Raw genomic sequence first — 14,374 nt, 5'->3', positions numbered from 1 at the left:
AAAGAGCACACAGTTGGGTGAACAGGTTAAGACCGCTTTGTGTCTGTGTGATCGAGTCAGAGGGGCCAAATTTCGTGCGACACTTTATGTCCTGAAGGCAGTTCATGAGGTTGGCTATAGCTTCGACTGGTCATTTGGTTTCAGAGGGAGACTAACCAGGAATACCAGGCTTTCCTCCGAGGTGGAAAGCCTGGTATTCGTTCTAAAACTAGCCGTGTGATCCACTTTAGAAAAAAGGGAAAATATGATCGTGGTTCCGGAGGTTTGTTCCGGTTGGCAAAGCATTGTTTTTGTTCCCCACAAAATGCGAAATCAATTAGTTTAGTCTTGCTAGTCGTGCTATGAGTTAGAATAAAAGATGGACATACCAAACCATTATTATAACAAAAGAAACGAAACGATTATACCAAACTAAACACATTTTAAACTAGGGGAATCATTTTGGAGATGCCGGTGGTTCTGGTCGTTGGCTCCGGCCACCTGATGACGTAAAGTTATTTCCGCTCCGACTGGATCAGAAACCCAAAAATGGTATTGATCCCAGGCTAGGGGGAGACAGAGCTGTGTGTCATCTACATAACAGTGGAATGCGATGTGACTTAAAGTTCCTCACTTTAAACGTGTTTAAAAGAACACGTAACCCATTTTCAACGATATCTTCATATCGTTGGTCCTCACTAATACTCATTATAAGATTGCGCAATTTCTGTCTACTCAATCTGCATCTCAGAGGTGGGCTGTGGAGAGTTTAGAAACCTGCCTACTAATGACATTGGAGGGGATTACAAGCTAATGGAAACCACAGCCTTTCTCTTCCTAGAAAAGTTAGCATTCTGAAATAGCATTGCTCTTCAATACATATCAATAAAATACACAAACAATGGCTCCACTGAATGCATTAACCTTTCTAGTTGTTAATCAGTTGAGTTAATCACAATTATCTCAGTAGATATGTGTGTCCCATTGTATCACAAGGACAATTATTTACTAGTTGTCAGTGTCACTATTGAGAAATAACATTTACTGTACTCACCGTATTTAGATAGGGTATATTGAACAGTGACAGCACAAACCCGAAAGCCACAGGAAAAAATGACCTAGAGAGTAGACGATAACAATGTGACGTGAACAGACAAACTCAGAAGACAAGACACATTTCAAAAATCTAAAGAAAAAAAAACACGACTGGCACTTTCCCTTATGTCTGATTCTGACCTTACTGCTTGTTTTCTGAAGCTCAGTCTGTTGTTACAGTTATGGTTTATTCATTGGGCATAAGAGCATCAGCTAAATGAAGATGTGAAATGTCCAGTGTTCAGTGTTGTTCTAAATTGTATTGCTGTTCTCTTTTAGTGAACTGCACATCATCGCTGTCCAAAGCCGTTACTTTTCAGGGAATGGAAAAAAGGACCTGTGTTCCAATGGGTCTAATGTAGTTATTATTTAAACACAAGCTCACATTTGAGCTTGTAGATTGGCTATTTTCCCTACTTTTGTGCAACACTGCCACAACTAAGTATAGTGCAAAATACCTGTGATATATAATATATTCTGTAAATATCTGATGAGTGGGATAATGTATCTGATTTGATTTGATTTGATTTATTTGAAAAGCAAAACCACATGGTTACAGCAGTTCGATGATTACACAAGAAAGACCTGAGACTTATTTCCTCTCACAGTTAACAGTCAATAAAATAAAAAATACATTACAATACAAAACAACATATACCGGTACTAAGGTTTCTAAAATGTTTGAAATGTATGTAAGCCATAAGCTACTCCAGTGCTTCTCAAAGTGGGGTCCGGGGACCCCTATGATTTTTTTCATAAATCTTGAAAAAGTTTAGGCATTAAATTAATATTTTTGAAACATTTTAAAAATCACAAATCTTGTATGGGGGTCCCTGGCACAAAATATTTTCAGATGGCGCTTTGCCGGCAAATACATCCTTGACACAAAAATGTTTGAGAAACACTGAGCTAATCCATTGGTCAGAAGGGAGTACCCTTGTCTGAATTTACTTACTTGAACAGAAGTACAAAGCCATAAGTCTCAATTGCCATGCCAATGATTGGCCAGCGGAAGAGCACCAAGGCTACACCTCCCAGGAAAAAGGTAGAACCTCGAAGCTTGTGCCTTTGGAAGAAGAAGTGGGCAGTCCTCCGGAGGCCAATGATGAACGCCAAGCCAGTCAAGAAGAGAATCTTGCAGCAAAGGAAGAACAACGCAATAAAGCATCCATATCTATTAAGATAGTCAGCTTGTTCATTGTACTCTTCTGGTGCATAAGGTGTTTTTTGTGGTCAATTCCACTAAATGGGCAGCAGTGGCCTAAAGGTTAGAGGAGCGCCCTTGTTGCCGGGTTACCGGGTTCGATTCCCCAGGTGGGGAAGTGAAGGTCCCCACTCCCCCAAGACCACTGATGTGCCCTTGAGCCAGGCACTGAACCCCCAACTTCTCCAGTGGAGCTGCTTAGTGGCCAACAGTGTAAGACTACTGGTCACCTCCCAGGTTTTAATGTGTGTGTTTCTACAGTATGTGCAGGGTGTTGCTGAAAATGAGCACTTGTGCTCAGCTACTATCCTGGGTAAATAAATGAGCGATAAGTTAAATGTGAGACATGTAATAACTGTATAGAATTCACTCTAGGCTAGATTGCAATACAAATTATTCGGATTAAATTAGTGTATTTTGAATTGTCATGTATACGCACACACAGTGTGTAACTAAGCAATGAATACAACAGCCGTTCACTAATCACTATTGACCTACACACAGGTGGGGGCCATTTGAAGAGCTAGCTAATATGGGGCCCCACAAATAATTCAAGTGAGTTTGCATCCAGGATGGTGTATTTTCGGACTACTAAAATGCATTATGTGCAGTTTCCGCACCATGGACAGCTGAACATAGAAAACATAAGAACAGTTCCCAACAATTCCCTCAAATTAAATACAATATAATATTGTTTTGCCCATGCATGCAGTGGTCAGTGTTTTCTTTTTTATTTGCTCATTTGATGTGCCCACTCACTGGGCTGAACTCTGCAAGCAGCTGAAACGTGTTAAACATCCACGATGTTAAAGCCTACACTTATTCTTGAGTATAAAAAAAAATCTACATTATAGATAATCCCCACTCCTTCCTTGTAACTCCTTCCACAAAGAATGCAGCTATCTCCACACCAGCAACTATCTTGTGTTGGTTTTACCCCCAATGATCTCAAATGATTTGCATTGTGAACAAAGTGAAATATTTGTTTGAGCTACTTACATTCCCAAATGCCAACAAGACAGAGTCAAAGTACAACAGCACACCAAAAAGCAGAAAGAATACGCCGAATCCTGTTAGACCAACGCCAATTTCTGGAACAAAAACAAGCATTACATTACAATGAAGACAGATTGACAACATCATTAGTCAGGTGTCAAATCTTTGTTGTGGAAGAACAACCAATAAAAAACCTAAAGCTACTATTCGCTAGAACTTTGTTCATTCTCAGTTATGTAGGATAATTCAGGCTAGGAAATATTATGTCCTCATGACAACTTTTATTTTATCTAAGAAATTTATATTTTTATAATAATTATCTCAAATTGAAAAGTTAAGAACAGTGAGGTTCAAGTCAATTCAAAGTCTTTAACCTCATCTCATTGCAAATTACACGTCACTATTCTCTACTCCAAGTGTCACCCTTGACAGTTATCTACTGTACCTCAGTGCTCGCTGACCAAAACCTCAAATAGCAATTTCACATCCACACAGAGAAGAAGGAGGTGTTGTGGAAAACCACTTACTCTGAAATTCTGTGATGTCCAACATAATTCCTTATTTCTTTATTTTCCCGCCTGCCTTTTGCTCTCTTTGGCCTCCCCTGTTCCACGCTCCTTGCTCGCCTTTCTTCTGTGGTGAATCTGGAGAACTGGTGATTTCATTCCTGTTCTCCAAGTGTGACCTTTGAGCCTTGCTCTTACCGTATAGGCTGGTGTAGTAAACATTAACCAGACTGCAGATTGGACACAGATATGTGTTAAGATCATCAGTTATCATTCCCTGGGTTCCTGAGGTTTCATTAAAAACTATAAGTGTGCTCCTCAGAGCACAGGTCTCCACCAGGCTGGGTTGCATACCCAGGGCCCACAAATTTGGAAGGTAGTCATTAGCCACTTGGAATGGGATCTGAAAAATCTAACTTATTCATCTTGATCACATGACCCCAGAGATAATGTGTACCGGTTTGTGTGAGTTTTGGTCAAAATAGTGTTGAAAAATAGTAGCAAAATGTGTGTTTTGAAGAAAACGCAAAATGGCAGAAATGTAATCTGGCACAAGTGGCCGGGGCCTATATGGAGAGTGAGAATCTAAGGAATCCAGGGGGAAAATATTTGTTTTGTACAAGCTACAGTTCAAGAGTTATTGGCCAAAACATTAAAGGAGACACACCATGAATTTAAAAAAAATATTTGATATTTAATATCATATGGTGTATGTCCCTCAAACCATTTTCAAAAGGTTTGAGCCTAAATCAACACTCAGATATACTCATCCCAAGTCAATTCTCTCAGGCTTATAAAGCACTTTCAGCTGCAATACCAAAACGTCCTGTTGGGCAGAGGGGTGCTACTGAGCAATTCTGTCTGTCAAAATACATGGGCAGAAAGTTTTGTGATGTAAGCAAACATGCCATTTCTGAGATGGCCTGTTCAGACACGCCCATTCTGAAAATCTCTGAAATGAGAATGAATGACTGAATGTTAAAAAAATATATTTTTTGGGGTACAAGAGACACTGGGGAGCCCAAAAAAAAAAAAAAAAAAAAAAAAGTGAAATTCATGGTGTTTCTCCTTTAAAATAGTGAAATTAGCCGATCTACAAGCTCACAACACGTTGATATAGATTGGCTATTTTCACTCTTAAAATGTTTTTCAAAATAATAAAAAATGCCTAATAACATTAGGCGCTGCGCAAGTTAGGGCCCTAATATGTCTGAGCTTTGTATCAAGCCTGGCTGGGACAATGGTGTTGAAACCCGAGCTGTAGTTCTCAAACAAACATTAATGCATTCATATGCATTAATGGGAGATTGAAACTATTTTATGTTGAAAGCAGAGCTGTGTAAACTTCACCCCCATAAAACCACACAGCAGTGGTGTGGCCGAAGTTTAGTTCAACATATTTTGATTTCATTACTTTACATCACATTAAGGTAATGAGTGGTTTATTTAAAAAAAGAAGTATTACACAGCATAGTTGGGACTGTCACTTTTTCTTTTTGCATTTTGCTCTGAAATTCATATAAATGTCCTGACATTTTAGTAGATGTGTTAGACCAGTGGTTTTAAAACTTTGTGTCCAAGGCACACCAAAGGACAAGTAAAAATCTGTAGCAAAATAATAATAACATTATCACTCTTACGATTGCCAAATACTGCCATATTCAATACTTTCACAAAAGAAACATTTTTTGAAAATAGCTGACCTACAAGCTCCGCATATGGATGTGTTGTGGGTTTGTAGATCTATTTTCACTCTATTGGAAACATTTGGTAAAATAAATAGACAAAAAAACATAAAAATAAAGAAATACATTTAAAACCTACATTCACCTACAGTATAATGGCATTTGTCCAGAATAGGGACACCAACTTGAAAGGGTTGAAAGTGGTTCAAATATATCTTTTTATGGTATAGAATTTGCCTTTGTACTGGGAAATTTGTGCACACAAAGTACTGATATAGTGAAGAAAAAGAGAATTCCGAACGTTTTGTATAGCTGTAGAATGCAATAATAATGTGTGTTTGTCAGGAAATCCAGCAGTTTGCGATTAAAGTTTAATTCATTCTTTATTTCACAACCCTTTCATCACTTTTCAACTGGTGGTGTAAAATGTCTGAGATACATAATGTAGGAACTAGCCCATGCCAAGCTTTCAAAGTGATAAATTAAATCTTTAAATCAACCCTAAAACTAACTATTCAAGCAATGCTAGTCAGAGACAGTGTAATCTCTTGTGTTTGCACCAGTTAAAACCTTGGCTGCAGTATTCTGTCCCATAGGGGAGTGAAAATAATAGATGGCCTATTATTAGTCAAATCTTTGGTCAAAATATATTTACATGATTTATGTGGACAAGAAACCAGAACAATACTCACTCGATATAGAAATGTGTGTCATACCAACTGACACTGGAAGATAATGTTTTCAAGTGGATTGGAACTACAGTACTATGGCTTTGTCGACATCACCTCTGTCATACTGTAGGTAGGCCTACTGTACGCAACACAGATAATTAGGTCATTATTCTGATACACAAAATTCACTGTTAAAGATGGCACTTGTCTGGTGACCGGTCTGCCACATTGCAATGTCTGCTTATTATAGGCTTGTTTTTCTGTAAAGTAGCTTGTAAATATTGGTAGTTGCGGGTTGCGTTTTTTTTGGCTTGTTTCTAAAGTGTAGTTGCTTATTTGGTCTTGTTTCCTCAACGTTGTTTAAACCAGTGGTTCTCAAACATTTTCAAATCAATATTGTATTATTATAAAATATTTCTATTTGTTTTTATATACATAATTAATATGTATTTGTCCAAGGACCCCAATTTCTAAAAATATTTTGTGCCATCCAAAATGTTTTTCTTTTTTGTTCAAGATTTGTTTGAAAGCAGATTTACAAGCTTGTAGATCGGCAATTTTCAAATCTAGCAACACTGGCCATCATCTGCCCAGACTTGACACACAGGCCAATGATATGAGTGACATCTACTGTTTCATTTATTTAAACATTTTTATAGTCTATCTTAGATTTAAATGTAGCTGTCTGTTTGCTTTAGTTGTCCTGTACATGTAGAGTAAAAATGTATCAATATATCAGGTTAAATTCCAATGCCATGGCATTATACGTGTTAACACTTTTATATTTCTCTGTAGATGAACACGATGACACCGACTCAACTAACTCAGAGTCATGACAGAAAGTAAAGAGTGGTGAAATAATTCACACAACACATTCACCTACATTACTGTCCTACCTCTATCAAAGCAGTCAATCAGATTTTGCTTTTACTATTACATTTACGCTCTGACTTACAAAATGGATAAATTATGACTTTACTGTGTATACGCGTATAACTTTTGTCATTTTAATTTGATTCCCTCTGCTTGTATTTTCTTCTCCATGTTTTATGGACCTCACCGTTGGTTTGAAGATACCGTGGGTTCCAAAAGCATCTGGGGGCACGACTGTGCAGATAGAGGGCAATTAAAATACATCTGATGAGAATAAGGGGGGGAAATAAAACCTATTTGCTAAATTAAATATATGCAAAGTAGACAAAGGAAACAAAGTTGGAGCATGTTGAAAGTAGTTTGAAGGAAAGCACAAAAAATAAGGATGGTGATGGTCATACAAATTATGATGATGATGTTAAAGTCACATAATACTCAAGTGACATTTAAGCCCAAAAGAAAAACAAAGCTGGGCACAGAAGATTAATTATGTTGAAGTTTGGATTAACAATTATTATAATTATAAATGTTGCAAAGAGGATTCAGGAGGTTCAGCTCTTCCCCAGTGACAAGACAACAGATGGACATGAAAACAAATACTCCCACACTATACGAATGTGTGTAATGCCAAGTGACACTGGAAGATGTTGTTTTAAAGTGGGTTGAAACTTTTGGAACAGTGGCTCTGTCAACATCAGCGTCACAGGTGGGGTACACAGAAAATGAGGTCATATTCTGATACAAACATTTGACTGTTAGCTGCGGCAGGAAAGACATTTTCTGATTACCAATCTGCCACAAGTCATTAGATATACAGTATACTGTACCAGTAGGCCATGGCACATTATTTGGAGGCATATTACAGGCAATAACATTTTGACACCAAAAACCTCCAAAATAACAGAGATTTTTATCAGTGTTTACCTAAGCAGTTTTATTTCCTCTTAACTGAGTCAGTTTAGGTTAACCACAACTTTCCACTTGAACACTGGTTTCACTTAGTGACTGCGCGGGGAGTGCTTTTACTGACAATATTCTAAACCACATGCAAGTAGCATAACGACAAGGAAAATACAAATTTTAAACATATGGTTTCGTTGAACCACTTTTCAAAATAATTTCTAGAATCAATACAATTGTGCAATTAAACATAATTTGCTTGTAAGGAGGCTTGATTATTAAGTTCTGTAGACAGATCTGTTAGGGTGGAATCTCCACACCTGAAAATGAGTGACTTCAATGTGCAACTGTACATATCATTTGTTCTTGTTTTAGAAGGTAAGTTAAATATTGTATTGCATTGTAATATAAAAACCTGTACATGAAGTTAGTAATCTAAAAAAAAACGAAGCAAATTATGACACATTTTTAACTCGTAACTAGTGTTAACTAGTATTACACTGCATAATTTTTGCAATTTTCTCTGAATTAACTAACATTTTACATGATATAATACTGAAGGCTGGCAGGAGCTGTGCACTTGTGGCAGTTTGTGATTACAACTAATTTGTTCTTCATCACGCAATCATTTCATTATTTTTCAACTGGTGGTGTAAAATGTTTGAGATATTGATAAGAGCCAGCCCAAGCCTTGCTTTCAATGTGAAGTACAATTTTAAATGACTCCTAACGCTAACTAGTAAAGCAATAGACAGAGACAATACATCTCTTGTAGTTGCAACTTTCTGTGCCATAGGGAGGGAAAATATAAATATATCATATGAGATATCTTTAGAGGCCAAAATATATATACAATATTTAGTTTGATACAGTGTATGTGAATTGTAGCCTATATGATGTACAAGCTGATGACAAGAAACACTAGCAGGAGTAACATTTACTAACCATGCTAATTGTTTTCAACAGGTATCTTGGGAACACCAATCACAATCAACATGAAGACTAATAGTTCCGTAATGCTTAGGTGCCAATACTCCGATTTTGTTGTTAGATGCAGTTGCCCATCTTACCCAAAAAATTGCAGATGTGATAGTTATACACGCTATGACAAGCCTAGCACTGAAGTCTACAAACATCTTGACAAGGTTTTTAAATTTACTGAACTTCAAGGCGATGACTCAGGGCTGTACACTTGCTATAACAACAGAAAACATGGACAAAAGTACTTTATAAATGTATTTCAAGGTAAGTCCTGTAATCTCAATTGAATTAACTAAATGCAATTAATTCATCACAAAGAATGACATATTTCTATTCCTTTTTTAATTTAACTCCATTTTGAATTAAATATTTCATATTTAATTCAAAATGTAAAAAATGACATGGGAACACAAGTTTGAGCTTGGGTTTAGGTTTAGGTACAAAGAAAGCATTGTGGTCTCCGGGACTAACACTTCTGTATAACTATAATGGGAACTGATACAATACATCTAATGTTTGAGCTACAGGTCTGATTCTGTTTGACATTTTGTCATAAAGGAAATGTGGTGGCTAGATTTAACTACAATTGAACTAAAGACCATTTATTGTTACTTCTGATCATTTATTTCACTTCTCTTAAATGTCCTAGTCTCACCCCTCTGCTGTTTCTTTAAAACTTCTCAGATCGTGAGAAAAGTTTCCTGATTGGTGTTCTAGGAAAATCGTTATTGATGCCATGTGCTGCAAAACAGAACGTGTCATCCTCAGAGAAACACTGGTGTAAGGTGGTGGGCCCAGATGCTGCGTGCCAACCAGTCATGGATCTAGTAAATGAAACCACTGGAGATTTTGAGATTCAGGACATTAACGGCTCATTCTCTCTGGAGAAACATCAGCTGAATTACAGTGACTCAGGACTGTACAGATGCGTGGTCAATGGCCAAAATGACACAAAGACACAAAATGACTTGGCAGTGACAGTTCAATCGAGACCTGGCCTATTTCTGGACACTACCAAAGGAAAAAACCCAAAGGCTCATAAACGACTTGAGATTGCGTGCAAATATACCCATGATTTCCAACACTTGGACAAATATTGGCAGTGTGATGACTCTAAATGCCCAGAGGAGGGAATGACCATAACAGATGATCGTTTCCAGTCAGCCCTGGAACTGTCCATTGACAGACCAGCATGTAAAACTTTTCAATATTACACATGTGTCGCAGAAGTTGTAAAAGTTAAAATAGTTCACAAATCTGATCCTTTTCGGAATCCTTTTTCCAGAAAACTTCAAGACGTCGATATAAATATAAATCGGAGAGAAAGAAAGGATGTAAGGATAGATGCTTACCATCTGTTAAAAATTAAGTGTGTGTACACTCCTCCTCGTCGATCATGGGACTATGATGATAGGTATGATAGGTATGATTTTTATGATAGGCCTTATCGGCCTTATCGGCCTTATCCAAGGCCTATACAATATTATGATTATACTATTACATGGTGCAAGATGGATGCCAAGTACCAACACAGATGTAACCCGATGACAAATTATATGGACAAGAAAACGGAACACGACTCTATCACTATGCAAATGTGTGTCACGCCAGGTGATACTGGACAATATCGTTGCGGCGTGGATTCGCATACCTATGGAACTATCAACATCGTCGTAATAGGTAGGCTACACAGAAACTGCTAGTGAGGACCACTGGTGAGGTTTAAGACAAATTCTATTCTATTCTACTGGACACATTCAGTGTCCAACAGCAAAAGACTAGGGTATGATAACATACTTTTCATGCTCAGTTGACATTCCCTGGTTATAGGTTTTACATGTTGTAACATTTATAATAGTCATGGTTGCATCCAATTGAGGGAATTTGAAAGCAATGTTGAACTTTTGTAGAACATTGTGTTATATAGCTACCTGGACATGATATACTGCAAGACCAAACCTTGTCGATCATGTTTAACTGTTGGGTCTGTGCTGTGAGCGATGTTTCTCGAGCTGTACAACCCAATGTTCTACAGTACAAAAGTTCAGTGTTGCAACACTTTAAGTTCACTTCAAGTGCTGCAAAAGATGTCTAATGAGATGAATAGAAAATACATTAATGAGGAGTTTTGTGATACAACTGCAAGAAAAATATATTACTATTGGGAAAGATGACAGCAGGAAAAGTTGTTAAGTCATTTTTTATTTGACACAAGTGTTTCGATGACTATTCATCACAGGCTGTCTTTAGCTGCATAAAATATGAAAGAAAGCACAGCAATCTTTGAGCAAAATTAAAACAATTGTATTTAAAACGGATGTTTTTAGCCAATTCAGCTTTTTAATGTACTAAATCAGAATGTACTCTGGATGGGAACAAAGTTAATATGATCGCCATCTTCCCTACAGCTCCTCCTCCTGATCCTCGTCCTCGTCCTCCTCCCAGGCCTCGTCCTCCTCCCAAGACTACAACACGACGACCAACAACAACAACAAGGTAAATGCATTGCCTCATCTTTTCCAAAATTAAATGTCAATCTGCCCTTTTAAGTTCATATTTGGGGATGACGTGACACAGGCTGTAAACCAGATTAGATGTCAGGACATTTTGCAATAGATTGTTAGCTAGTAGTAGCCTACTAACAAATGTTATGTTTCTATGTTTTCCAGGAACCGTTTTGATACCCCTTCACAAGTTACCGTGGGCATTATAGTCCCTTTTACCACTGTTCTGATGCTTCTAGTCATCATAACATATAGGAGTAGGTATCAACCATTATTAGTACCATTATTTCAGTAGTAAATGATAGCTGAACAAAATATTATAAAAGACACATAATCATGTTTTCTGACTGAGTCAGTTACTGTAACAACAGACTCCTAACTGTGATTATAGACAAACAGAATGCTAGAATACTATTCTATTCTCAGAGGTAGCTATCCAAATTTAGTATGGTTGAGAATAGAACATATTAACATTTGGCTATTGGTTATTCTCTATTGGTTACACTACAACAATCAAAACAAAGATAAACAAATCTGTTTTTTAAATATTGGTATAAACATAATAATGACATGACAAGAACACTTAAGAAGTAGTAACATGCTGATAATTGCCACAATAATACAGCAACAAAGTTGCAAAGACACATCCCTTGAAAGGCCAAATCCATCAATGCACAGAAACAAAGGATTGATATGTCTTAGAGTGTATGAATGTGTTATGGGGCTAATGTTGCAGTACGTATACTTAATGAAAGTGAAACAACTTTGGTCAATGAAGCTAAATCACTCATGTTGTGTCTATTGAACCAGTTTTACATTATCATAATGCAACTGTGATTGTTTTTATGCCTTTTATATTTTTTCAGGACGAAGAATATTGAAATTGAATAAAGCACCTGCAGCTGAAGTTGATGTCCTAGCAAATGAGTACGCCAACTCCCTGGCCCAGTACTACAGCCATAACCGTGACCTGCCCAGACTTGACACACAGGCCACTGGTATTAGTGAAATTTATTATGTTTCTCTTGCTCTAGCCAGATTTTTCAATGTATTAAAAAATATATGTATAGTCTATGCTAGATTTAAATGTCTTCGTTTAGATGTACAGAGTAAACAGATAACAGGTTAAAATCCATTGTATCTGGAAACATTCTTGGTAAAACTTTTATATTTTTCTGTAGATGAACACAATGACACCGACTCAACTAGCTCAGAAGAAATGGTGAGTCATGACAGGAAGTAAAGAGTGGTGAAATAATCCACGCGTTCACCTACATTACTGTCCTATCTCTATCAAAGCAGTCAGTGTTTTTTTTTTTCAGATTATACTCTCAAAGAAAAAATTACTCACATCCTCCGTTTTTTGGTGCTGAGCCAAATTGCAAAAACAGAACCATGAAAAACAAGATGTGGGCTTGCAACTCACTAATTGGAGCATAAAGTACTTAAAAGTGAGTTGCGACTTGTAAGCCCCCATCTTGTTTTTCAGATTATTACGCTACACTGCAAAATCCTGAGTGTTCATTTGAATTTTAACAAAAGGACCAGTAGCGGTCCGTTTGGTTACATTAATTGTGTACACTCTCTTGAGTTACAATTGGATACAAATGAAGACTGAGGATTTAGTGTGTATAAGCCAGGTTTTGTACAAACTACTGTCTCATGCGTTATAACCTGATTCCCTCTGTTTGTCTCTTCTTCACCATGTGTTCTGGACTACACCGTTGGTCTGAAGATACCGTCGGTTCCAAAAGCATACAGTGATGTTGCATCTGGGGGCACAGCTGTGCAGATGGAGGACAATGAAAATACATCTGATGAGGATGAGGAGGAAAATAAAGCCTATGCTAAATTAAATATACGCAAAGCAGCCATAAAAATAAAGAAAACAAGGGCAAGTGTTGAAAGTAGTTTGCAAGAAAGCAATAAAAATAAGGTTGATGATGATGATTATGATGATGTTGAACTCTCATATACTCAAGTGATATTTAAGCCCAAAGGAAAACCAAAGTAGCTGGACACAGTAGATTTTTGATACAGTTCTTGATTAAACTAATCTCATAATTGATGGTGATGATGGTGGCAGGTGAAAGCGTTTTTCAAAAACAAGCCCACTATCAAGGTACTGATTACCTTGATTAATTCAACAATTCATAATGTATGGTCATTCAGCTTGTCTTACCTGTATATAATGTTGTTTACTGCTGTTAAACATGTATATAAAGTTATAAGTGCACAACGTTCTCACAATTCCTGCTCCTAATGTCATGTATTTTCTGTAATACAGTATATTGTGTATCCTGGCTTTGTCTCTCCAAATAATTATGAAAGAATGTTAGAACATTCAGAGACATATAGAGACTGTTTTGGACACAACTTAGGTTGATTAAACTAAACTCATGAATAGTGACATCTCACTAATGAAATATGCCAAAGGCATGGCAACCCCTGACCTTCAAGACATGATCCAAGCCTACAACCCTTCCCGCTCTCTTAGATCAGCCCACACAGGAATGTTGTACGAGCCTTCCCTAAAATACCCCGGACAACGTGTTACACAGTAGTTGTGAATAACCAAATAAGCCTAGGGCTTCACTTCTAGTAAAGTGACCACAATTGGGAGACACCACACAAAAACCAACACAGAGGCAGAGTAATCCAAAGTCAATGTTATTTTATTACACTAAATACCAATAAAAGCAGAGCAGTGGAATATTGGGCGGGGGCGTACGCGTAGGATGTATCAGTCCAATGTTGACTGGTGACAGGTCACCCTGGGCAAGACCTGAGATGTTGGTTGTCTAGGAAGTTGACAACTGGAAATGGTTGAATTTGGCGGAAGTACCGCCCAAGGAAATGACGTTGATGCTTTACAAATCTGTTAACATTCTCCGTGAATGAAACGAGTGTTGTGAATGTTTCCGGGGGAAACGGAAATCCTGTCCACTCAGGACTTCCTAGACACTCGCTGCTTTAGGTC

General features: G+C 37.4%; 1 protein-coding gene across 2 annotated transcripts; it reads left to right on the top strand.

The window, feature by feature from the left end:
- Positions 1–8,122: 8,122 nt before the first annotated feature.
- LOC311048916 (uncharacterized protein) lies at positions 8,123–13,727 on the top strand. Of its 2 annotated transcripts, XM_084062266.1 has the most exons (8): positions 8,123–8,287; positions 8,876–9,154; positions 9,575–10,570; positions 11,299–11,386; positions 11,560–11,651; positions 12,261–12,392; positions 12,576–12,616; positions 13,130–13,727. In XM_084062266.1, the coding sequence occupies exons 1-8, from the start codon at positions 8,236–8,238 to the stop codon at positions 13,406–13,408; spliced, it is 1,959 nt and encodes a 652-aa protein (XP_083918392.1). In that variant the 5' UTR covers positions 8,123–8,235; the 3' UTR covers positions 13,409–13,727. The 2 variants fall into 2 exon arrangements, with proteins under 2 accessions (XP_083918392.1, XP_083918393.1); XM_084062267.1 differs by having other exon boundaries at positions 8,876–10,570.
- Positions 13,728–14,374: the final 647 nt, after the last annotated feature.

This window comes from Gymnoscopelus microlampas (assembly GCF_963454915.1).
Source record: "Gymnoscopelus microlampas genome assembly, chromosome: 7".
Classification (NCBI taxonomy): Eukaryota; Metazoa; Chordata; class Actinopteri; order Myctophiformes; family Myctophidae; genus Gymnoscopelus; species Gymnoscopelus microlampas.
This window is presented reverse-complemented; position numbering and strand designations above follow the sequence as displayed.

What these genes read in the sequence shown, in the direction of transcription:
- LOC311048916 (XM_084062266.1), top strand. Translation starts at nt 8,236, where the DNA reads ATGAGTGACTTCAATGTGCAACTGTACATATCATTTGTTCTTGTTTTA. An exon ending in ATTTGTTCTTGTTTTAGAAG is followed by an intron (nt 8,288 to 8,875) that starts GTAAGTTAAATA and finishes TGTTTTCAACAG; the next exon opens with GTATCTTGGGAACACCAATC. An exon ending in ACTTGACACACAGGCCACTG is followed by an intron (nt 12,393 to 12,575) that starts GTATTAGTGAAA and finishes ATTTTTCTGTAG; the next exon opens with ATGAACACAATGACACCGAC.